General features: G+C 35.3%; 3 protein-coding genes across 6 annotated transcripts; 2 read left to right on the top strand and 1 right to left on the bottom strand.

Annotated features, from left to right (window-relative positions):
• The first annotated feature begins 257 nt into the window (after window positions 1-257).
• Window positions 258-12,422, top strand: ube2r2 (ubiquitin-conjugating enzyme E2R 2). 3 transcript variants are annotated; one of them, XM_067375134.1, is made up of 7 exons: window positions 258-474; window positions 795-873; window positions 1,652-1,852; window positions 5,565-5,651; window positions 5,793-5,890; window positions 6,799-6,933; window positions 8,767-12,422. In XM_067375134.1, exons 3-7 carry the CDS (start codon window positions 1,676-1,678, stop codon window positions 9,020-9,022), a joined length of 753 nt encoding a protein of 250 aa, XP_067231235.1. In that variant the 5' UTR covers window positions 258-474; window positions 795-873; window positions 1,652-1,675; the 3' UTR covers window positions 9,023-12,422. The 3 variants fall into 3 exon arrangements, with proteins under 3 accessions (XP_067231235.1, XP_067231234.1, XP_067231233.1); XM_067375132.1 differs by having other exon boundaries at window positions 259-474; window positions 795-963; XM_067375133.1 differs by having other exon boundaries at window positions 258-873.
• A 180-nt stretch (window positions 12,423-12,602) lies between these two features.
• Window positions 12,603-15,456, bottom strand: nudt2 (nudix (nucleoside diphosphate linked moiety X)-type motif 2). The gene is made up of 3 exons (XM_067375137.1): window positions 15,310-15,456; window positions 14,508-14,634; window positions 12,603-14,008 (listed from the first exon to the last, which is right to left on the bottom strand). Exons 2-3 carry the CDS (start codon window positions 14,629-14,631, stop codon window positions 13,689-13,691), a joined length of 444 nt encoding a protein of 147 aa, XP_067231238.1. The 5' UTR covers window positions 14,632-14,634; window positions 15,310-15,456; the 3' UTR covers window positions 12,603-13,688.
• Window positions 15,457-15,766: 310 nt separating this feature from the next.
• rfesd (Rieske (Fe-S) domain containing) lies at window positions 15,767-20,637 on the top strand. Of its 2 annotated transcripts, none has more exons than XM_067375135.1 (4): window positions 15,767-15,980; window positions 17,791-17,972; window positions 18,162-18,196; window positions 18,309-20,637. In XM_067375135.1, exons 2-4 carry the CDS (start codon window positions 17,822-17,824, stop codon window positions 18,618-18,620), a joined length of 498 nt encoding a protein of 165 aa, XP_067231236.1. In that variant the 5' UTR covers window positions 15,767-15,980; window positions 17,791-17,821; the 3' UTR covers window positions 18,621-20,637. The 2 variants fall into 2 exon arrangements, with proteins under 2 accessions (XP_067231236.1, XP_067231237.1); XM_067375136.1 differs by having other exon boundaries at window positions 15,946-15,980; window positions 17,794-17,972.
• The last annotated feature ends 5,177 nt before the right edge of the window (window positions 20,638-25,814 follow it).

Raw genomic sequence — 25,814 nt, 5'->3', positions numbered from 1 at the left:
ATGGAAGTCAGTAGTGCCCCTTCAACTGTATAGTTCCTGACATTCTTCAAAATATCTTCTTTTGTGTTCAGCAGAAGAAAGAAATTGCTACACACATGTAATGGGTACTACCTATGTAATAACACATAACATATGTTGTGTACATATGTAATACATAAGTTCTACGGGCACTTCAAAATAATAACAATAAAATGTATTTACAGTTGCGTGTCTTGCGTCATGACGCACACGCGTACAGACGTGTTCAGGCACGCGCTATGATAACCGGAAGCATCAATAGAAGCGATTGAGAAACGGCGAAAGAGATCATCACCTGTCGATTTCGTTCATGTATATCTCTCCTGTGCTCTCTTTAATCTCCATATCCCACTTCCATAACACCCGTACCATTACTTTAATTCGCTGTCGAGTCGGTCTGGACGGATAAAGCAGAGTTGGCAGTGTAATTCTGTGTGCAAACGGGTGGTTTTGAAGGTGCGTTGAAGCCTCGCAACAGAACAAATGTAAACAAGCAGCTGATCAGCTGTGCGGCCGAAGACGCGCAACGAAACGGCGTGATGACAGCGACCTGCAGGGTTTGACAAACATATTCTGCGTCATATAAAGCGAAATTAGGGATTTATTTGCATGCTGTAGAGTTTTTTAGACGTTATTGCAGTACACGAGGACAACTCCCAAACCATCGCCTTCACCTCCATTGCGGGCAGCAGCAGATACAGAACAAACAGCTGATTTATTTTTTACTGTTTATAAGGGTGATAAATTGATTGGTTTGTCTTTATTTCTACTTGAAGACTGGATAACTTCACGTCTAACAGAAAAAGCAACAGGACTCGAGAAATAACAAAGGACGATTGCCTTCTGGGCCCCAAGGTATAAATAAATATCAGCAACGTTTTAAAATTTACATGAAGCTGGAAGTTTAAGGAACTCAAACATCACATTTCCTGGCGAGCAGCGCAGGTAATAAACAGTCTATAAACATGTTTTTATTTATCAAAATAGTTTTTGCATACTAATATAATCATACATTTGTAAAGAAGTGTTTTTATGTCTTAGTTTTTTCTTTCTTTTTGCTATATATATATATATATATATATATTATAAAATTAGTTTGGTCCCACTTTATATTAAGTGGCCTTAACTACTATGTACATACATTTAAATTAATCATTTGATACAATGCACTTATTGTGTACATGTTTTTACATTGTACTTATATTTTAAAAACACATGCATTTAATTACATCTGTAATTAATTTCTTTAATTACATTTATAATTACACTGTGGACCCATCATTTACACCTTACCCCTACCCTAAACCTACCCATACCACCAAAGCTTTCCCTAACCTTACCCATATCCCACCTCAATAGCAGCAAAAGTGTTGTGCAATTCAATACGAACCCAATAAGTACATTGTACTTATGTTTTGATGTAGTAGTTAAGGCCACTTAATATAAAATGGGACCATTAGTTTTAGTAGTAATATCTCTGTTAATACCACTATGCATAAATATCGAGTTGAATATAAAAAATAAAAAAAAAATCCAGAAATTATAACTGAATTGTCAAAAAACTATGAAATAATATATTATTCTGGGAAAAAAAAACAAAAAAAAACAAATCCTATTTTCCTTAAATCCACAGTAAGGCTGAAGGATTGGGACTGTCATGGCACACCAGCAGATGCCGAGCTCACAGAAGGCTCTGATGCTGGAGCTGAAATCCCTGCAGGAGGAGCCAGTGGAAGGTTTCCGCATCACTCTGGTGGAGGAGTCGGACCTCTACAACTGGGAGGTGGCCATCTTTGGCCCTCCAAACACACTTTATGAAGGGGGCTACTTCAAGGTAAGCCTGAAAAATATTCTTGAATGTTTCGAGTAAGATCAACAATAACAGTTTTTATATTTAGATTTAATTTTATAGTATATCTCACTAGTATGCCCCATGTTTTGCATGTGTTTTCTAGTTCTTCTCTCCCCAGTAGTGCGTTCCTTATACTCTAGATCTCTATTTATAGCCTTGACTGATATTAATGACATCTCAATGTTAGAGCTAAAAAGAGAAGGACAGTGTGTTTCAACCTTATTCCCCATAGTTATTTGTTTTCAGAGGCACGTTATTAGCTGCAATAGTCAGTACTTTCACAGTGACTGCACCACAACCGAATTCCTCAGCATTCCTTCAGAGTTGTATTATTATATCATAACAGTGTTTTAGTATATGAATTTATGGTAGCAATTCAGTTTGACTGATTCATATAATTTTAATAAAATGTCTTTTTATGTTACAATACTTTAGGTTGATTCCCTCGTGAGTTTTGATCACCTAATTGTCTGAATAGTAAAACATTCATTATTTTAATGTGGTGAATTTATATGTGGTTTTGTCTGGGTGATTTATGTGATGCAGCATGTTTTGAGGAAGATTATAGTATCTTTGTGAGCACAGGCTTGGGTTCCACCCATCAGACAAAGTATTTGCTATCAGGCTTCAGCAAGATTTTGCATGGATATACATTTTGCATCTTTGGGGAATAGCATTTCTAATTTGTTATACATCAAATGTAGTTTCTTTTACTTTGTATGTATGCAAAGTTTCCTGTAAAAAACGTTTTTTGGTTTTTTTTTGCGTTTCAAAGAGCTGTATCGTTTGTTCCCATTTATTCCTAATGATCACTAATGAAGTTCGATTACATCAGGTTGGTGCTTTCTAAGACTCAGTTCTTTGACTGAGACACAGATCTTCATTCACACTGCCACAGTCACGCTGCACTTGAGCACCAGCCAGTTCATCTAGTCTGACACATAATCAGCAGTCAACAACAGTGGCGAGTAGCAGGATTCCACATGCAGAAAAGATACAGCCTTAGAAGCAGCACCGTACTCATGTTCAAAGCGACAGTTCACCCAGAAATGACAATTTACTCATCTAGAGGTTTCAAGCATCAAAAAAGATGCAGAAGCAGTTTAAAATGACTTATGGAGTATATCCCAAGTCCTTGAAGTAATATGTTAACTTTTTGTGAGGAACATACTAAAATTTAAAGTTGTTTTCACTGTTTATTCACTGCAAATTACAAACTGTGACAAACCTGCCATAGCTCTTAGGGGTGTAACAATATATCGTGTCATAATATATCGCAATACAAAAATGCAACAATATCATATTGTGGATAGTGACAATATGTGTTGTGTATAGTTCACCAAAAATGAAAAGGAAAAAATTCAAGTTTACAAAGTTTTAGTGTCAGTACTACATTAAACTACTATATATAATGTTGAATATAATGTATAATGGGGGAATATTTGTTGGTCCTGATAATGCCAAATGTCTTATGTTACCAGTAAAAAGTGGCCTACATTATTTTAAAGGTGCCGTAGAACGTCTTTTTAAAAGATGTAATATAAGTCTAAGGTGTCCCCTGAATGTGTCTGTGAAGTTTCAGCTCAAAATACCCCATAGATTTTTTTTAATTAATTTTTTTAACTGCCTATTTTGGGGCATCATTAACTATGAGCCGATTCAGGCTGCGGCCCCTTTAAATGCTCACGCTCCCCGCCCCCGGAGCTCGCGCTTGCCTTAAGCAGTGCATAAAAAAAGTTCACACAGCTAATATAACCCTCAAAATGGATCTTTACAAAGTGTTCATCATGCAACATGTCTAATCGCATAAGTACAGTGTTTATTTTGATGTTTACATTTGATTCTGAATGAGTTTGAGGCTATGCTCCATGGCTAACGGCTAATGCTACACTGTTGGAGAGATTTATAAAGAATGAACTTGTGTTTATGCATTATACAGACTGCAAGTGTTTAAAAATGAAAATAACAACAGTTTTGTCTCTGTGAATACAATAAGAAACGATGGTAACTTTAACCACATTTAACAGTACATTAGCAACATGCTAACGAAACATTTAGAAAGACAATTTACAAATATCACTTAAAATAACATGATATCATATCATTTTCGCTATTGTCCTTGCTTGCTTACCTAGTCTGATGATTCAGCTGTGCACAGATCCAGACGTTCTGCCCTTGTGTAATGCCTTGATCATGGGCTGGCATATGCAAATATTGGGGGCGTACATATTAATGATCCTGACTGTTACGTAACAGTCGGTGTTATGTTGAGATTCGCCTGTTCTTCGGAGGTCTTTTAAACAAATGAGATTTATATAAGAAGGAGGAAACAATGGAGTTTGAGACTCACTGTATATAATTTCCATGTACTGAACTCGTTATTTGACTATGCCAAGATAAATTCAATTTTTAATTCTAGAGCACCTTTAAATAGTCAATGACAGGGTGCAAACATATTAATCTAAAATAAATCTGTTTCAGCGTGGCGAATCATGAATATTTTTATTCTGGTGTCACCATTGTCCTGTGCACTGGGTTACCAGCATCAAGTTCAAGCCTATTCATTTCCACTCCTAATGTAATACCAGATTTAGCTTTTAAATCAACAGTACATTTTTTGTTATCCTTTTATCACATGTCTTGGAGTATCACAATAATATCGTATCGTGATATCTATCGAATCTTGACATAAGGGTATCATTACACCCCTAGCCATTTCTGAATGAACGTATCAAAATGTTTTGATTCTGATCCATTCAATCTTCGAACAATGCCAAGAATGCCATCTTCAAAACAAGTTCAAACACAATAAACACCTTTTGTACAGACATTACAGACCATTGATTTGCTAGCTGTACATACGCAGATCTGCATGTCTATGCAGAGCTACCTTGACGCTTGAGCGATGATGCACCTTTTCTTACTTTTTTACTGATAGGCCTATATATGATGAAATATAGCCATTTAAAATCTATATCTATGTTTAAAATTAAATTTTTACATGTTTATAAGGCCACCAAGAGTAAGTAATTTTTGTGTACGAGTAGTTTTAGTTGTTCCTACATTTTTTCATAATTTAGAATAAATTTTAGAACGCAAGTTATTGATGAATCATGGTTTGTTCGTGAAAACGTTCATACCCAGATTTCGTACGCATGCTTATTTAATGAGACCCATTGTTTAGTGTGTCTGAAAGCTAGTGCACTGTTCAAAATGTATCCGTTTGTATTGCATGTGAGAAAGAAAGTGATGTGGGTAAATAATGTGAATTTTCAATTTTGGCAGAGCTATGCTTTTAAACAGTACTGCTCTCACAACGATTGCAGTTGTTATAACTAAACTCAAAACCACAATCACTTTCAAAATCACTATTGTTATAGTAACCACAATAAATCAAAACACTCAGCAGCACAAAAAGGTACTATCTCAACACTGGACTGAAGAGAGTGCACCATTTAACACAGCACTACTCTGTTTAGTTGAACTGCACTGTCGTCTCAAGCTCCCTTTTGGCACGATATCAGAAACCTGATGAGTGCCTGATGTTGGGATTCATGACGATTATATTTATACCAACCCTTCTAATGTGTCCTTCCCATTTAGGTACTGAATTATAACGGCTCATTTACTAGCTTTAATACGGCTCATATGCAAGCTAATAATGCTTCATGTTTCACTCTGTCTTTTTCCCCAGGCCCATATAAAATTTCCCATTGACTACCCCTACTCTCCTCCGACTTTCCGATTCCTCACCAAGATGTGGCATCCAAACATCTATGAGGTGAAAATGCTTGTGTGTGTGTGTCTGTTTAATGCATGTTTACTGGACCATCAAACAGATTACAACAGCTTAAAATGTACATTAGTAATCATATGGTAACAATGCTGCAATTGTTGCTTAATATATATCTCTCAACCCCAGAATGGCGATGTTTGTATTTCCATCCTCCATCCTCCTGTGGATGACCCCCAGAGCGGTGAGCTGCCCTCGGAGCGATGGAACCCCACACAGAATGTCAGGTATTAGAGTGAAAATACCCACAATTTCACACAAATCACCCTGAATGACTATGGCTATATATATATATATATATACACTACTGTTCAATAGTTGGTATCAGTAAGAAATTAATACTTTTTTGCAAGGGTACTTTAAAGGGATAGTTTACCCAAAATGAAACTTTTTCGTCATTTACTCACCCTCAAGTTGTTCCACACCTGTATGAACTTCTTTCTTCTGCTGAACACAAAAGAAGATATTTTGAAGAATGTCAGTAACCAAACAGCTGATAGACCCCATTGACTTCCATAGTAATTTTTTTTTTCTATTCTATGGAAGTCAGTGGGGCCTATCAACTGTTTGGTTACCCATATTCTTTAAAATATCTTCTTTTGTGTTCAGCAGAAGAAAGAAGTTCATACAGGTGTGGAACAACTTGAGGGTGAGTAAATGATGAAAAAGTTACATTTCTGGGTGAACTATCCCTATAAATTGATCAAAAGTGACAGTTAAGATATTTATGATGTTACAAACAAGTTTCAAATAAATGCTGTTCTCTTGTACTTTCTTTTCAACAGAGAATCCTGAAAAAATATGTATAACACCAAAATATTAAGCAGCACAACTGTTTTCAACATTGATAATAATAAATGTTTTTTGGGCACCAAATCATCATATTAGAATGATTTCTGAAGGATCATGTGACACTGAAGACAGGAGTAATGATGCTGAAAATTCAGCTTTGACATAACAGGAATAAAATACTGTTAAAACGTTATTTTAAATTGTAATATTTCAGAATATTACTGTTTTTACTGTATGTTTGATCAAATAAATGCAGCCTCGATGAGCATAAGAGACTTCTTTCAAAACATTAAAAAAAAATGTTACCTACCCCAAACTAATGGTAGTGTGTGTTTGTTTGCAGAACAATCCTGTTGAGTGTGATCTCACTGCTGAATGAACCCAATACCTTTTCACCTGCAAACGTGGACGCTTCAGTCATGTTTCGCAAGTGGAGGGACAGCAAAGGCAAGGACAAGGAATACGCCGAGATAATAAGGTACCATCGCTTTATCATTTAAATGACTCATACTCAGCTTTTTCCATCTAATTATTTTAAGTTTAAAGGTCAGTCTGGAACTTTTTTTTTTCCTGCTCTTGACTTTTTAATACAAATGAGATTTTGTTGGACCACATTTACAGAATTTCGCAGAGATGTTTTGTTTTGCATTTCAATTTGCTTCACTGCACAATGTATAAAGTGTATGGATTACAGATAGAGTTAAATGATTAATATATTATTTGTGATGCTTGGTAAAGTTTTTAAACTCTAAGTATTAAACTTCAATGTTTAACTTTTTGTCTGCACTGTCTGTGCTACAAAAATGAATTTTTCATAAAATGTGTGGTTTGTTGTATCAGACTTATAGTTGTTGCCTATTCGGTTAAGTCTGACGTCACGCTGCAGCGCTTCCGGGTCCAAACGATCTCATACCACAAGAAAACAACAAATGGTGCTAATATACACACACAATGTGGTGTAATACTTCCAAAAAATTATAATCATAACCTTTATCTCCATACCAAAATCCCAGATGGCCAGACAGTGATTCATCTTTTATAAATCATTAAAATATTAATGGAGATTGTTGTGTAGACTGTAAGTATTTTAAATGTTTAACTTTAAAATGTTAAATGTTTAATATGAATAAATAGTGCTCATAAACGGCCGTTCTCAAGTGAAATGAGTCGAGGCTTGGACCCAGAAGCGGTGTTCATTACGTTATGATTTAACAAGCGGATTGAACCATAAAATGTGTGAAAAAAATCCATAGACTTACTTTGAAGTAGGGGAACTAAGCCATATCTAGAGATGAGAATATCATAGAGACTTTATGATAATAATAGAGAATATAATTGAGACATACATACTTTTGACTGTTTAAAGCTGTAAGGCTTAATTGATTCAAGTGCAGTGATCAGAGATCTATCAACATGCTAACACACAAAAACTCACTAGCAACTGTAAAGCAATGTTCTAACAGCAACACCTTAACAGCATAGCAGTGCCCTGGAGGTCACTCAACACACCATAGCATTTTGCACAACTTACATATTCTTTATGAAATGCCAAAATGGAATTATACCACTGAAGTTGGCTGAGATCGTGATTAAACTTTGGCTGAGGCAAAATTTTGGCCCAACACACTTCCATTGCACCATCCCAATGAAATTCAGGACATACTGTCCTGAGTGTCTTTATTTCCCTTTTGGGCAAGTAAACATAAGCGAAAAATGTTGAACTTTTACCTTATTGACATTCTTTTCTAAGAAAACAGATCCCTCGGCAGCAAACTCCGTAGATTTGCTTGTTCTTTGGAAAAAGAAGTGAAATTATACACTAACAATCAAAAATGTTTCATGTTTTTGAAAGAAGTCTCTTATGTTTAACAAGGCTGCATTTATTTGATTAAAAATTTCAGTAAAAACTAATATTTTTGCTTTGAAATATTATTGTTATTAATTTTTATGTAATTTATTTCTGTGATGGCAAAGCTGAATTTTCAGCATCATTACACCAGTCTTCAGTGTCACATGATCCTTCAGAAATCATTCTAATATACTGATTTGATGCTTAAGAAACATTTCTTATTATTTTAGTGGAAACTGAAAATTTTTTAGGATTCTTTGATTAATAGATTTTTCAAAAGAACAGCATTTACTTGAAATAGAAATTATTGATTATAAATGTAATCAATTTAATGCATCCTTTGCAAAAAAAAAAAAAACCTTACTTATCAAATCATTTTGTATGGTAGTGTATATTTATACAGACAGCTGTTACAGTAAGCTGAATTGATTTGCTGACACTGTGTTGTTGCGTCGTGCACAGGAAGCAGGTGATGTCCACTAAGGCAGATGCAGAGCGAGATGGAGTAAAAGTACCAACTACGCTAGCCGAATACTGCATCCAGACCAAAGTGCCTTCCCACGACAGTAGCTCCGACTTGCTCTACGACGATTTATATGATGACGACATAGAAGAGGACGATGATGACGACGACGAGGCAGAGGCCGTTGGGATTGGCAGCGAAATGGCCGGGGACTGTTTTGGCGACGAAGACGACTCTGGCAATGAGGAGTCTTGACCTCCTTCTTTCCGTGACACTGACCTTCGCCCTCTCACTATTCTTTACCCCGACAGCCTCATGTTTCATATTGTCTTTTCTCTTTTCCTATGCTTAAAGCTTTCGTTTTTCACTCTGTTCCAAAAACCTCATAACTTCAGATCTCTGTCCTTACAGCACCTTCCAGTTTCTCAGTAAAGTTCTCTATGGGGTCATAAACCAGTCATTTGTAGTTACATTTTACATCCCACCTTCTCCTGCCTCTTAACCTCAGGGCTTTTGGATATTCAGAGCTTGTCAGGCCACCTTAAATATGTTAATTTCAATTTTTTTAAGGGCTAATTCCTACAAAAATGTAAAAATATGTCATGATTTATTAGCCCACATGTTGTTCCAAAACCTGTAGGACTTTCTTACTTCCGTGGAACAAAAAAGAGATTTTGAAGGACGTTTGAGCTGCTTTTTCTCATAGATTATAACCAAACAATCCCTGCGTAATATTACTTCCCTACTATATAGTATGTGTAAAACAGTATGTGAGAGGAATATGATGTCTGAATTCACAGTATTGATAACAACAGTAAAGTATCCAGATGACCTACTACCAAAGACTTTATATACAGAAAGACGGTCCACTCGTATTACAATGAATCGGAGAAAGTGCAACGCGCAATATAGCAGAATAAGTCCCGCCTTCTAAATAAAAGAGCCAATCAGCGATTGGTAAAGTCATCACGTCACTCCAGCTGCCGTTTGCTGTAGAAACTATCAGTGTTCGGAGATGCATTAGCTTGGTCCAGCCTGAAAAATGCAATTTTTTGTCATGATTCAAGTGTTTAGGAACACAATTTATGAGACAGCTGTTTCATTGGTGATTTCAAATATGAAATTTAAGCGTAAACTTGGTGAACAGTTTTGGAGAATTTAATGTTTCCCCATTCAAAGATAAAGGAGCTGCACTTGCATGCCTGAAAGGCGCAAGGGTTGCCAGGTGTTCACAACAAAACCTGCCCAATTGCTACTCAAAATTAGCCCATTCGCATTTCAGGGAGAGTCCCCTAGTAAAAATTGCGTTCCGGGGGGTAAAATCTGCATTTTTGGTGGGGTTCCTCTGGTCAAATTCGCATTCCATAGGCTAAATATCATGTTATTTGAGGTCGCTTCAACCCACGGACAAGAAAAACAGTGTTAAAGTACCCCAATTCTGCGGGAAAACCGCAGACTTGGCAACACTGGAGAGGCGTTTCAAAGATGGCCGCTGAGCAAAATAAATTGTCTTAAGGGGTCTTTGCATACTACTTCCAGCGAGATTCAGAAATGCCCATCTGATGGACACCTTTCTATCCCATAAGGCCACGGGATAGGAGTTATGGCATCAGCTATGCTGCTTCACTGCCAATCACAAGTAACATGACAGCTGCGAAGTTCGTTCTTCATCAAATGTACTATGCGATTTCAGACGCGCTCCTAAAACGACACTAAAAGCACCATAATAGTATGACTAGTGAGTTCTATTCTAAATATTTTGTAGCCTTCTCATAGCTTCAGAAGAGGAATAAGACAAAAGTTTAAGTTCTTATTCATTTTAAAGTTTCATTTAAGCATTCATGTGCCAAATTCGCTCCGCTGATTCTTGCTTTTTTCTTAACCGAATTCAATGTGCCAGTTTGAATCAAGGGAGCCACACAGGTTTGGAATGACATGAGGGTGAGTAAATAATGATAAAATTTAAATTTTTTGAGGTAACTAACCCTTCAACCCACCCATGAGCTAGTTATGCCTGGTAAAATCACCAACAAATGAATGTTTTGTTCTTTTCCCAGATTTTCAAGTATGTACAGATTCTACAGAACTGTCTTTACAGTATAGGGCTTCACTGATTCCACTCTACAGTATGTATCTAATTTCCCACTTTTCCACAAAAAAAGGTAAGTATTCAAGGTTGGGAGAATGGAGCATGAATAGACTGTTTCTTTCACATAAAATTTAAGTGTCATCATTTTGAACAGCCATCCACATCAGCAGAGTCACCTTCACAACTACTAACTACACACACTTTTATGCGCAGCTCGTAGCCCCCAAATCATTTGAGCTTTTTGAGCCATTAAATCGCGGTGTCAGATTATATGGCACATGAAGGTGCTTTCAAGTGCTCAGCAACACAAGCATTAAAACTACTTCCAGCATACCTTCATTCGCTGACCCAGAAACTATGATGAGACTGTTTAAGTCACTAAGATGATGTCCAACGTTCGGCCCTGAATATTTGATCCACCAATTTTGGCTGAAGCTAATCATACTGTTATGCTTTTAAGTATACACATACTCATCATAAGTGATCATGTATGAGTGTCCAAGCAGCTGTACCAAACCATTTCTATTTCTCCTTTTCCTCACTGATTTTGAAGATAATCTTGGGAGTTTTTAAGTTCGGGGTTTGAGATCAGTGACTGCTGAGGACATTTCGATCATCAGCCTGAGCCCTCTCTTCCCCAGTCTTATGCTTTTTTGCGTTGGCAACAGTGCCACGGTGGGCCGTAGCTTTCAAGAGCATGCTTGTGTGTTTTAATGTGTTTTCTATGATGTGTCAATCATCCAATGAGGCACAAGAATCCCTAAGGTCTCATTAAAGGGGGTGGAAGCGCAGACGTTTATGCACATGGGGTCTCAGGTACACCTTTATTCCCGCAAACCAGCCAAGGACACGGATGCTGATTCCTGGTCCTACGAAACCTCTCCAAAAGGGAGTGTGGATCTGAGGATCTTGAGGGAACCGTGCTCTCTTATTCTGCCGAGCATCAGGAACTCACTGAACTATCAAAAACAATCGTTCCCGACTCAATCGCTCTCTTGAACCTCTGGACTACGAGCCAAGGGGGCTCAAAAGGGACGTGAATCGATTAAAACGGACTGGATTTTTCACGTTCTACAAGAGACTCTCGGTGTATTTACACCCCTGTGCACAGCAAAACAACTAAGTTCATTTCAAAAGGTGTTGTGACGTTAGTCGACAGTGGATTTGTCTTGAAGGATTTTATTATTTGTGTGTCATGATTGTGTTTTAAATGTTTCATTAAGGATTTTTTGTTTTTCAAATGCTAATTCTTTGACAGGATTTGTGGTCCTGATCAAAACAACCGAATTCATTATTTGCTCTAAGTTCAGTGCATTTCCTTTTTCTTGTAATGTTGTTAAAGGGAATATCGTTATAAAGATTCACGTGAAGAAGAATGGAAAAACAGTAAGAATGAATCTAAATCGATACCTGTTTCTATTCTAAACATAAGTATTTGAGTTTTAGGGTGGAGGGGTGGGGGGATGTCCAGTATGATCATTTTAAGACTGTGCTTGTATGATCACAATTCATTTTTGTTTGTGTGTATGTACAGGAGTTAATGCTCCTTAGCAATTAAACCATTAGACAACACATCCATAGGTGCTTTCAGTTCATGATGTGTCCTGATTGAAAAAAACATTAAGAAAAAAAAAAAAATGTTAACTGAAATAAAGCTGAAATGCAACTAACCTTAGCAACTAAGTTAAAGTTTAAGTGCTTGAAATAAAAATACAATTTTAGAATTAAAAAATAATAATAAAATGACAAAAGCACATATAAAATTAAAAATAATTGAACTCAAAATTAAGAATATAAAAATGAAAACTAATTCAAAATATTAATAAAAACTAAAATATATAAATAATATTAAAATGGCACTGGTTCATGAGCAGTTTCATTTACTGGTTTCATTTGAGTTAATTTAGGACAATCTGTATGATGCAAGAGTTAGCAAAATAACTTGCATACAATTCATACATTTCTGATTCACAGTTACTAGTCGCTTAAACTGCAACATTGAAAAACTGTACAGTATGTGGAGAGGCTTTTTTGGAAACAGTAGTGACAATTGGATAATTAGGTGTATAAAAAGTGTCCAAGACCACAATGTCTTCCCAAGACTTGCCTTAAAGGGATAGTTTACCTAGAAATAAAAGCTCTGTCATCATTTACTCACCCTCAAGTTGTTCCAAACCCGTATGAATTTCTTTCTTCTGTTGAACACCAAAAAAAAGATATTTTGAAGAATGTCGGTAAGCAAATAGTTAATGGACCCCATTGACTTCCATAGTTTTTTTGACTCATTTACTCATACTCTTCAGAATATCTTCTTTTGTGTTCAGAAATTCATACAGGTTCGGAACAACTTAAGGGTGAGTAAATGATTATAAATCTTTCATTTTTGGGTAAACTATATACACAATTTAAGCTTTATGAAGCACAATGTTGATAAAAAAAATGTTGAAATGGTGTCAAAATGCACTTACAAGCATGCTACACTTCCATTTTAAGTGTTTCAGTGCATTTTTTTGTAGGGCAACTCTATTTTCTGTGGTAATTAACAGCTTGCCACAGATGGCGTCATTGGAGCTTAACTTGTACTGAACCTTCTTTAAAATGAATGGAGGCTTTGTTTTGTTTGTTGGTGGAGATTTAGTGGTTGTGAGTTTATCTTAACATTTTTAACCATGTGGAAACAACTTCTTATGAGGTCAAATTAAATTCAGCTTAGCAAGTAGAGATGCAAAAAGGACGAAAGTAAAATGTCTCTTTACACATACATAATTTTATAAAGATGAATGCAAGTATTCAACTCTGCCAGTGTCTAAATGTCAAAACCAAGTGTAAATGTCACTGTTTGCACTGTGTTTCTAGATACCGCTGTGCTGCTGTAAGTGTGTCCTGTAAGTCCTGGTATTTTGCCAGCTTGCAGGCTTCCTCTAGTTTGGCCCAGCGGTAATCCTGGTGTTCCTCTGAAAGAATGACCTGTGTGTTTGGGTCACGGAGCTCTGCCAACCAGTAGAGGACTTCTTTGTCCTTTCCCCGGACCTGATAGCGCAACCTCTGCAGGAAGCCATCGACCATACGCAGGTGATCTTTACCTAAACCCGCTTCTTCCTGTGTTTCTCTCAGGGCGGTGGTGAAGTCGTCCTCTCCAGGGTCAACATGACCTTATAGGGGGAGGACAATGTTATTCTTTCAGTAACAATACTAAGAAATTGCAGATAGCCACATGTCTCTGCATGGGTCTACTGATAGGCGTGACATTAATTGTAAAAAGTTTTTTTACATTTTATTTAAAATTTAGAATATAAAAATGCAATACACTGTTAAACTCATGCTTATTAGTGTTTAAATTAAGCTCTAAAGGACTTTAACACCAGTACTTGTGGCAGCGGTTATGGTTTACTTTAATTCCTCTGCAAAATGTTACTTGAACTGTAAATTTGTGTAAATCTTCAATTCAACTGAATATGGGAATTTTCTTCTGGTAATGCATTACGGACCCATTTTCTGTGAGTAGAAAGAGACTTTATGTTGAAAATAACCCACTATATGTTCTTTTAAATTGACAGAGCTAAAGTTAAAGCTAGTGGTTCCAAAAAATTGACAGTTCAGTGAGTTCAACAGTAAAAAAAAAAAACAATCATAAGAAACTGTGAGATGCACCTTTGGGTGGTGTCCAGTGGTGTTCCCCGTAGGACGTCTGCAGCAGCAGGAACTCTATATTATCAGGGGGATGGTGCTGGGTCAAACGCCGAAATATGACAAATCCACATGCCCGCAATGCCATAACCTAGAAATACACAGTCTAGTAAAGCACATGCAACTCTTTTCTATTAAAATATGTAATTTGAGATGTGACAATGTTTGATAAGGCCTATCATAGCTGATTTACCTTCTAGATAATGGATGGTTTTTTTTTTTTTTTTTTTTTAAGAATAAAAAATGTTTTGAAACACATGCAACTATCTATTACAGTTTAACATATAGAGGTTTCACTGTGCTTTCTAAAAGGAAACTATCATGCGCAAAATACCAACATATATGTAGCCTATATGCATACTTTGATTTGTGAAATCCACTTGATTTGTTTAAACCAGATCTTAGCAGGTCTGTTTGCTGGTTTTACAAGAGTTTCAAAGTCATTTTTATTATAATTTTTAACACGTCGCATGGCAATGGATAAAAATGAAAAACAATTCCTTCAGGAAAACAACAGTGAAGTACACAGTTTGGTCACATGTCTTTTAAACCACTTGGTTTATTATGATTTTTTTTTCTCCCTCACATGTAATATGACCTTCAAAGCGTTTTCAGTCATTTAAATACAAATTGTGGGTTAGAAACTGTGCTCGCGTATGTGTTACATGCATGTACTTCCTAATCCAGACAAGACAGCAGGCTAACACCATTCATTAGCCGCTCTTATGCTTTGCCTTGTTTTAACTAATGAAATAACTCCACTTACGTCTAGTCGGTAATGATTTTATGCTCCTTTTTGTTTAACAGATGCGACAAAACCTGGTTCATTAATGAGCGAATGGCACACGGAAGAGTGCCTAATATGTAGGCTACTTTCTGTTTTGATGGCGCAGCTGCGCAACTGCTGCGTAAAGATGATGTTCATGAGTACGAAGTGTGAGTCGCTCTATGATTGGCTCCCTCAGTGGTAATTTAAATAAGTCTTGACTTTTTATTGTCTGTTATGAAGAGAAGACGCATATAAAGTGTGATTTGGATGGGGAATGACGTATTATTTAAAAACGTTTTTAAAGAAATAATTGGTTTGAATAATATGATAATATGCAACTATTAGATAGTTTTAGCAAATTAACTACAATGCAGCTTTTTTAAACTTCCCTTTGGCATCTTAGAACTCTATGGAATTAACTTAACTGTTACCTTTGTTCCATAGAACTCGAAGTGTATGAATGTGTCAGTTAATGGCGTGTCGTTCAGTTTTATTCATTAAACAAAGATAAAGTTAAACGCGTTGAGTGGGTCCTGATCTGCAGGGCTGATAGGGCTGGACGCTACACCCGGTGGGCTCGAGATAACAGGATCCTTCAGACCAGAAGATACTTAAACGTTATTTGACGCACGTTTCACAAGAGTCACAACGACCAAGACAAGAACAAGGTAAAACTTTTTTTAAATATTTGCTCAGCAATGTCCATATGTACAGTTAAAAAGTTAATTTAAATTATGGATTAAATGATCCATCTATTTAAATCAATAATTTTAATGATGGATTAAATTGATTTGATACGTGACAATGTTTGAGAAGCCTATGATAGCTGATTTATCCTATGGATATTGGACTTATTTTGTATATTTAATTTTATTTGTAACTAGTTTCTTAGTTTGAGAAAGCCTATGATCCATATAATATTGCACAAACACTGGCACATGGAAAAAAGCCTAATATGCAGGCAGCATATATATATATATATATATATATATATATATATATATATATATATATATATATATATATATATATATAATCAAAACAGAAAGCTGATTATGATTATATATATATATATACACTACCAGTCAAAAGTTTGGAAACATGACTATTTTTAATGTTTTTGAACAAAGTCTCTTATGCTCATTAAGGCTGCATTTATTTCATAATAAATACAGAAAAAACAACAATATTGTGAAATATTATTACATTTAAAATTTAATTTATTCCTGTGTCAAAGCTGAATTTTCAGCATCATTACTCCAGTCTTCAGTGTCACATGATCCTTCAATAATCATTCTAATATGCTGATCTGATACTCAGTTATGATCAATGTTGAAAACAGTTGTGTTGCTTAATATTTTTTTGGAACCTGTGATACTTTTTTCAGGATTCATTGATAAATAAAAGGTTAAAAAGAACAGCATTTATTCAAAATATAAATCTTTTATAACAATATAAATATTTACTATCACTTTTTTTATCAATTTAACACATCCGTGCTGAATAAAAGTATTAATGAACAGTAGTGTATATTGTTACAAAAGATTTCTATTTTAAATAAATGCTGATATATATATATATATATATATTTAACTTTATATTCATCAAAGAATCCAGAAAAAGTATCACAGGTTACAAAATAATATTAAGCAGCACAACTGTTTCCAACATTGATAATAAATCAGCATATTACAATGATTTCTGAACGATCAAGTGACACTGAAGACTGGAGTAATGATGCTGAAAATTCAGCTTTGCATCACAGAAATAAATTATATTTTAAAGTATATTAAAATAGAAAACCATTAAATTGTAATAATATTTCACAATATTGCTTTTTTTCTGTATTTTTCATCAAATAAATACAGGCTTGATATGAGCATAAGAGACTTCGTTCAAAAACATTAAAAATAGCAATGTTTCCAAACTTTAGACTGGTAGTGTATATATATATATATATATATATGAAATTTTTCTGACAAGATAGCATATTAGAATGATTATTGAAGGATCAAGTGACACTGAAGACTGGAGTAATGATGCTGAAAATTCAGCTTTGAATCACAGAAATAAATTATATTTTAAAGTATATTAAAATAGAAAACCATTAAATTAAATTGTGATAAAATTTCACAATATTACAGTTTTTTCTGTATTTTTCATCAAATAAATGCAGGCTTGAGCATAAGAGACAACATTAAAAATAGTAATGTGTCCAAATATTGGTTCTTTGCCAATGTTTGTACAAAATCTATCTCTATCTATCTATCTATCTATCTATCTATCTATCTATCTATCTATCTATCTATCTATCTATCTATCTATCTATCTATCTATCTATCTATCTATCTATCTATCTATCTATCTATCTATCATGTTGTTACTTGGATTTTATTAATTGAAATTATTTATCATAAAATTCAGAGACTAGTAGGTGGATTGCATTGATATAAGTGAGTTATAAAACTCTTTTCACAGAAGACATCATCAAAACACCAGCCACACATCCATGGATGAAAAGAAGCCTTCTCGTTTGTATTTTATCGGCAAGAAAGAAGATCTCATTCAGGCCAAGAGAACGACTGTAACTCTGGATGGAAGAGACGTTCTTATTATATATCATCAGAGAACGTTCTATGCAATGGATCTGCAGTGTTACCGTGAGTAGCATGAAAAGCATCTTTGCTTATTTTTCTGCACTAGAGGGAGACAAAGTAGCAGACTGAGCACTGCAGCATTGCTGTTGAGCATGTGTGCCAACAATACTAGCGGTAAAAGCCCAGATCCAGAGGTCATTTACTCAGGTCTGATTATTGTATATGTCTGCTAATGCTCGTTTTTTCAAACAGATGCTGGCAGTACTTTGGAGACAGGAGATATTGAGGTAAAGCCATTTCTGCTTAAGCAGCTGAATCAATGAGTGATCCATAGATGCACTTGATATGCTTTGTTACCTTCCATGTGAACTCTGACCCTGTTTAATGTTTCATGCACAGGAAATCAACAACAAGCTTTGTATTGTGTGCCCAAAGCACAAGTATAAGATCTCTCTGGCTGAAGGCGAGGGGTTATACAAGGCCAAAAACCCCATGGAAGCAGTCCCTACCCTGCGGTGGTATTCCAAAGGCATAAAGCAAAGAGTGCACAAAGTGACGGAAGTAGACGAAGACATCTTTGTGACGTTGTCCACTTGCCCTGGGTGGATTGAGTCAGACTATTATCAGACTGAGAAGGGCAGGGCAGAACTGAGAAAAGCGCAGGAGTCGGAGGATGGAGAAGAATACGTGAATGCAGATGAAGACGTATAGTCTGGAGCAACAGTGAGACGAGAGCTTCAAAGATCCTAAGGGAACTGCATAAATTAAGATTTCAGATGATTTCAGAGTCAGTCTACTTGAATAAAACTGCAATTTGACATCATGAATCACAGTAATATCATACCCTTTTTTGTGACATTGTCAGGCTTTCTGTACATCTCCATAATTCACAGTGATGCCCGTATATATATATAATATTACATTTATGCATTTGACACCATCCAAAGTCACTGCTTTCAAAGCATACTTTTTGTTATTAGTTCATGCATTTCCTTGGAATGCTCTACTGTTTTAGTTACAGGAATGCAATAATAACAGTAAAAGATGTTCAAAATAATTTTAGAGATGGTTTTATAACACACTCTTCTTGTATTATTATTATCTTTGGGTATAACAGAAAGTTGGTACAATCTATTTTCAATCTGTGAGCTCATTGATATTGATAATGCCATGTTTATTTTAGCAAAAATGTCAATTGATTCTTGCACAAATATTTAACTTGGCATTCAATTATTATTTCATGCATGAAATATACTAAAGAGAAATAATGACCATCAACTTCAAGTGTAGCAGAAAGAGTAAATTGCCAGAAATTAGACAGTCTTGGCATACATCATAATTAATTTTCATATTATAATAAATAATTTGTTTGGCTCCTGCATGCCTACGTCGTTCATAATTGTGTAATTATGTGAGGGCCATTGCTGGAATGGATTTATAATACATAGTCTATGTTGTCTAATTGTCTCTCATCTGATAAACTGACACATGAAAATTGCCACATTAACTCCAGACAATAAAACAAGCCCCACGTCAGTCACAAATCCATGTCTCTTCTAAAAGAGATCCATGGTTGCCAAGTCCACGTTTTTTCCATGGATTTGGGCTATTTTTGAACTGTTGCCGCAGGTTGTTTTTTTCCCCTGTGGGTTAAAAGTTTTGATATTGCATAACTTATATTTAACTGAAATGCTTGTATTGAAATGTTATATTCTACCAATGATAAATCTGAGCTAGATGTACTGATAATCAGTGGTTAGATGTTAAGTTTTGTGAATAAGGGCCACTGGTGGGGAGCTTTTGAGCTGTGTTTATGAACACTACGATATAGTGGTTTTCAATTTGCAATACAGTGACTTTAATATATGTATTTTAGGTGTGGGAATGGCATATTTTGACAATTTTGATATTTGGGATATGGTCATAAGGCTACTTTTGGGCTATTTTTATGATTGGCCATTGGGCTAGTTTTGTTACACAGACCTGGCAACCCTGTCTCCTTACTGGCCTTTATTGAATACTTGATTCTGATTGGCCAATATATCATGCTCATTTACATTAATGTTCAAAAGTTTGTGGTTGGTAAGATTTTTTAAAAGATTTTTCAAAGAAATCTCTTATGCTCACTAAGGATGCATTTATAGATTAAAAAAATATACAGTAAAAACAGTAATATTGTGAAATACTATTATACTTTAAAATAACTATTCTATTTTACTATATTTTAAAATAATTTTAAGGCCAGGTATTCCTTCATAAATCCTTCTAATATGCTGATTAGGTGCTTAAGAAAAATTTTTTAATATTGTCAGCAGTTTAATGTTGAATTAAAGTATTATTTGTATTTCTTATTATGACCCCAACTTTTGAATGGTATCTTTATTAATTTGCAGAGTAGCCGTGTAATAAAGTCCTCACCAGTTGGTGTGATAATGCTATATAGTATTACAATATCTGGATGAAAATACCATAGCATTCACTAGTTTAACAAAGGATAAACCATGCAGCAGTGTGCTGAGTAAGTGAAATTTATTAAATGATCCAGAATTATTGATTATGAATCTATTTAGCTGAGAGCAGAATAAACTCATATGGTGCCTGTTCAACAAATCCCATGTTTATCTCTTACAACAAAGAAAGGACAAGAAAACACACTGATAAGTATCTTGACTAACTAGATTGGCAGATATCCATACTCTTCTCATTCTGTAGTTATGGACTTAGCTAAAAGAAAAGACACAAAGCTTGACGGTACAGTTACTGTAACGTAATATCCTCCTTAAACAGGGGCCTGTTGTCGTTTAATGGCTCTGAATGGACTGTTATTCCCGTTCTCAATGAGGAATAATGTGTGTAGCTTGTGTAAGATCAGGAGTTACACTTCCCTGTGGAGTGATTGTGATCTCTGGGCCAAGAATGTACAAGACAGGCACGTGATTGTGCATTGGAGTAGAAATAAGATTCTGCATGGCAGATGACCTACAATAACCCACCCTGCCCTTTAGAAACAAATGTTCTCAATGGTACACCAACCAAGCAGCCTTAAAATAGCATATACACCTCTCAGCAATGCTTGTAAAAAAGAGCGTGTTTTATTATTTATTCCAGCCTGTTGACAAACAGAAATCATTTCTTTTAGCTCGTAGAATGGAAAGGACTGTAGCTTGATGTCTGGTATGACAAACCCTCATTAGATAATGAATGAATTTTGGAAGTTTGGAATTACACTCTAAAAAATATTGGGTTAAATTAACCCAAATTGGGTTAAATATGGACAAATCCAGCAGTTGGGTTAAATTATTGTTTATGGCTGGCTTAAAATTAACCTAAAATAGGTTGGGAATGAAAAATCAGACATATAATTACTAGAGGCAACAATAATAATCAAAAGGTTGACATTTATTAATAAGAAATTTAATAAATGTTTATTATTTTATCATTATTTATTAAACATATTAATAAATGTTCATTTCCAACCTATTTCGGTTTCATTTTAAGTGAGCAATATAGTCATTTTTAGACAAAAGTTAAAACAACCCAGCAGGTTGGGCAAACATTTAACCCAGTCGCTGGGTTTTGTCCATATTTAACCCAACTTGGGTTATTATTTTTTCATTTTTATTTTTTTAAAGTTGTATTTATGGGCTTTTTGTGCCTTTATTTAGAGAGGACAGTAGAGAGCAGACAGGAAAGCATTGGGCAGAGAGAGAGGGCAGGATCAGCATTTGTGCCATATGTCGGCGTGCTAACCACTAGGCTATCGGCACCGACAACTTGGGTTATTTTTAACACAGCATTTTTTAGAGTGTATATTTGAAGTAAACTGTAAAAAGTGATTTTTTTTTAGGTTGATATGTACATTTTTTGAAGAAAATGTGAGTGGCGCTTGCTGTGGCAAAACTCGGCACTAGGCTGAGTTTTACTAGGGTCTTCTGAATGATTGCTATAGAGCCAACTCCCATGTGTATACATTTTTCCAGTGCTGAGATATGACTTGTTTATGCTGCTATATGGTTCTCTATGTGAATAGACAGTTGCCAGGGTGATATTTAAAGACCACTTGGGACTCTGAATCAAAAGAGCACACTCCAATGTCTTTATGTTGTTCTGATCCAGAGATATGGCCCATTTGATTTACTGCAAGGTTGCTATGGTGCTCTAAATGGTTGCTAGGATGTGGCTAGACAGTTGTCAGGATGATACCTAAAACTTACTGACAGTCTTTATCAAAAGAGACAACCCACATATCTCTACAGTGTTCTGATCCAGAGATATCCTACATTACATTTCAGTGGGGTGGTTTCTAGGGTGCTGTAACTGGTCGGTATAGGGCATGGCAAGTTGACCCCATTTATTGGCTGGAGGCTGAGTGAAATGAACCCACCCCCAACTCTCTACGACATTCTGATGTGGAGATATGATGTCACAAAGTAAAATCGCTTCACTTCGCAAGCACCACTAATAAAGTTTTACTATTTCGAATTTTCTATTTCAAATTTTCAATTTGTTGCTTGCCTTTTTGTTTGTAATTGTTTGTGAAATTAACTTGCAATTTCTGAATGAAAATTGTTTCTATACCAAATAAAAACACCTCTATACTTGCACCCTATAATTCAGCAATCTTCCCGCATGTAATGATGATGCAAAGCTTCTCTTTGCGTTCAACGTTGATGGATATGGGATTATATTAGACCTGTTTGGATAAAAAGCTTGTTATGGTAGAATTATAATGATCCTTTCAGGAGATCAGGACAGCATGACTGATGGAAATAAGGTGGAATGGGAGCTTAGATTCGCTGCGGCTTAGAAGAGATGATGCTATTTTGGTGATCTCAGAGGGGGATCTGAAGGGTGCTGAGGCTTTTTTGATGTCATATTGTGGCATACAAGGCAAATTATTAGACAACACTTGGCTAAAAATAGAAATGTCCAATTTACTGAAGTAATGCAGCTTGTTTATGAATAGAGTTGTGGGAGTCTAAATAATAATGGCAACTAATTCCTGGAGCCGACGAGAACAGACAATAAGACAGCTTTTATTCTTTGTAGATTAGGTTATAGGGTCGAATGCTATTTTTAAACAGCGTTTTCAGTGTCAATAGTTGCCTCAAGGAGATCGACTTTGAATTTACTACACCTTTGTTCTACTCCAGTGGCTCTAGGGGGCCACAGTTAATGAAAGATGTTTTAAAAGATTTGGAAAAATCCTCTTATTGCTGCAAACAAAATTTAAAATGCTTTAGTGATGTTTTTACTATTCAGATGCTGCTTGAGCAATATATACACACACACACACACACACACACACACACACACACACATATATATATATATATATATATATATATATATATATATATATATATATATATATATATATATACACATACAGTTGCAAGAAAAAGTATGTGAACCATTTGCAGAATCTGTGAAAATGTGAATCATTTTAACAAAATAAGAGAGATCAAAATGCATTATTTTTTATTTAGTACTGTCCTGAGTAAAATATTTTACATAAAAGATGTTTATATATAGTCGACAAGAAAAACAAATAGCTGAATTTATTAAAATGACCCCTTTCAAAAGTATCCATTGGTTCTGTAGTTACCTGGATGATCAACATTTTTTTTTTTTTTGTTGTTGTTGTTGTTTGTATGTTTTGTGATGGTTGTTCATGAGTGGTTTGTTTGTTCTGAGCAGTTAAACTGAGCTCTGTTCTTTAGAAAAATCCTCCAGCTCCTACAGATTCTTCAGTTTTCCAGCATCTTTTGCATATTTGAACCCTTTCCAGCAGTGACTGTATGATTTTGAGATCCATCTTTTCACACTGAGGACAACTGAGGGACTCAAACTCAACTATTAAAAAAGGTTCACACATTCACTGATGCTCCAGAAGGAAACACGATGCATTAAGAGTCGGGGGGTGAAAACTTTTGAACAGGATGAAGATGTCCCAATTTTTCTTATTTTGCTTAATTATCTTTATTATTTTTTTTCATTAAGTACTGCCCTTCGGAAACAACAGAAGATACTTGCATGTTTCCTGGAAGTAAAATTAAGTACAATTTACCCTGATATTTGAATGCAAAAGTTTTCAACCCCTGGCTCTTATTGCATCATGTTTCCTGTTGGAGCATCAGTGAATGTTTGAACCTTTTTATATATATATATATATATATATATATATATATATATATATATATATATATATATATATATATATACAGTATGTAACCCTGGACCACAAAACCAGTCACAAGGGTCAATTTTTTTAAATTGAGATTTATATCAACCCAAAAGCTGAATAAAAGAGGTTTCCATTGATGTATAGGACAATATTTGGCCGATATATAACTATTTGAATATCTGGAATCTGAGGGTGCAAAAAAAAAAAAAAAAAAAAAAATCAGTGCATCAGTGAATGTTTGAACCTTTTTTAATAGTTGTGTTTGAGTCCCTCAGTTGTCCTCAGTATGAAAACACAGATCTCAAAATCCTACAGTCACTGCTGGAAAGGGTTCAAATATGCAAAAATGCTTGAAAACTGATGAATCTGCAGGACCTGGAGGATTTTTCTGAAGAACAGAGCCCCCTTAACTGCTCAGAACAAACAAGGGACTCATGAACAACCATCACAAAATATAAAATCAGTCGTGGATCATCAGATAACCACACACTGAGAATCAATGTGTAACGAAGGCGGGACTCAGGTAGGGATCCAAATGCAAAGCTTTTATTAAAGTGAGCGTAGTCATACAGGCAGGGTCAATCAGGAGCAAACAGGAACAGCGAGGGACAGGCAGAATCGTGGTCAAGATACAGGCAGAAGATCAGGGCTGGCAGATATCATTCACAGAACAGGATGGCAAGGCAAGGGTCAAAGGCAGGAACAGGAACAGGAACAGGAACAGACAGGGAAACAGGATAATCACAGGGAAACGCTTAGAATTGACACACAGAGTAATCAAGACTTCGCCAACTGGTGGTGTGAGTGTGAGTCCTTTATAGTCCTGGTAATGATGTGCAGCTGGGTGTGGTGATTAGTGTGGAGTGATTGTGAAGTGAGTGCAGGTGATAAGCAATGGAGGATCATGGGAAATGTAGTCCGGGATGTGACAGGAACAGACGTTGATCATGACACAATGGTTCACACATTTATGAATGGGGTTATTTTAATAAATTCAGCTATTGTTTTGTCTTGTGAACTAAATGCAAACATCTTTTATGTAAAATATCTTACTCAGGACAGTACTAAACAAAAATATCATGCATTTTTTATTATCCCTCTTATTTTTATTAAAATAATTCTCATTTTCACAGATTCTGCAAGGGGTTCACATACTTTTTCATGCCACTGTGTATATATATATATATATATATATATATATATATATATATATATATATATATATATATGTATGTATGTATGTATTTAATATCTGTGTGTGTGTGTGTGTGTGTGTGTGTGTGTGTGTGTGTGTGTGTGTGTGTGTGTGTGTGTGTGTGAGTGTGTGTGTGTGTGTGTGTGTGTGTGAGTGAGTGTACTATAGCATTCAAAAGTTTGGGGTCAATCTTTTTTTTCTGTTTCTTTTTTCCAAAAATGCTTTAATCAAACAAGGATGAATTAAATTGATCAAAAGTGACAGTAAAAAACATTTTCACAAAAATCTTAAGCAGCACAACTGTTTTCAGGATTAATAATATAAGAAATCTTTCTTGAGTACCAAATCATTATATTAGAATGATTTCTTAACAAATCAATGCACAAATATAGAGTCTAATCATTGATTATTTGTACATTTGTTTATAAATGCCTATTATCACACTGCAACCTTTTATTAGAGGATCAGTGCCTTGAAAGCCCATAATAGAAGTAGTACAGTTGTGTGGGTCAGTGATCGTGTC

The sequence above is a fragment of the Chanodichthys erythropterus genome, chromosome 22 (assembly GCF_024489055.1).
Source record: "Chanodichthys erythropterus isolate Z2021 chromosome 22, ASM2448905v1, whole genome shotgun sequence".
NCBI classification, from domain to species: Eukaryota; Metazoa; Chordata; class Actinopteri; order Cypriniformes; family Xenocyprididae; genus Chanodichthys; species Chanodichthys erythropterus.
The sequence above is the reverse complement of the archived record's forward strand: the minus strand, read 5'-3'. Positions and strand labels throughout refer to the sequence as shown.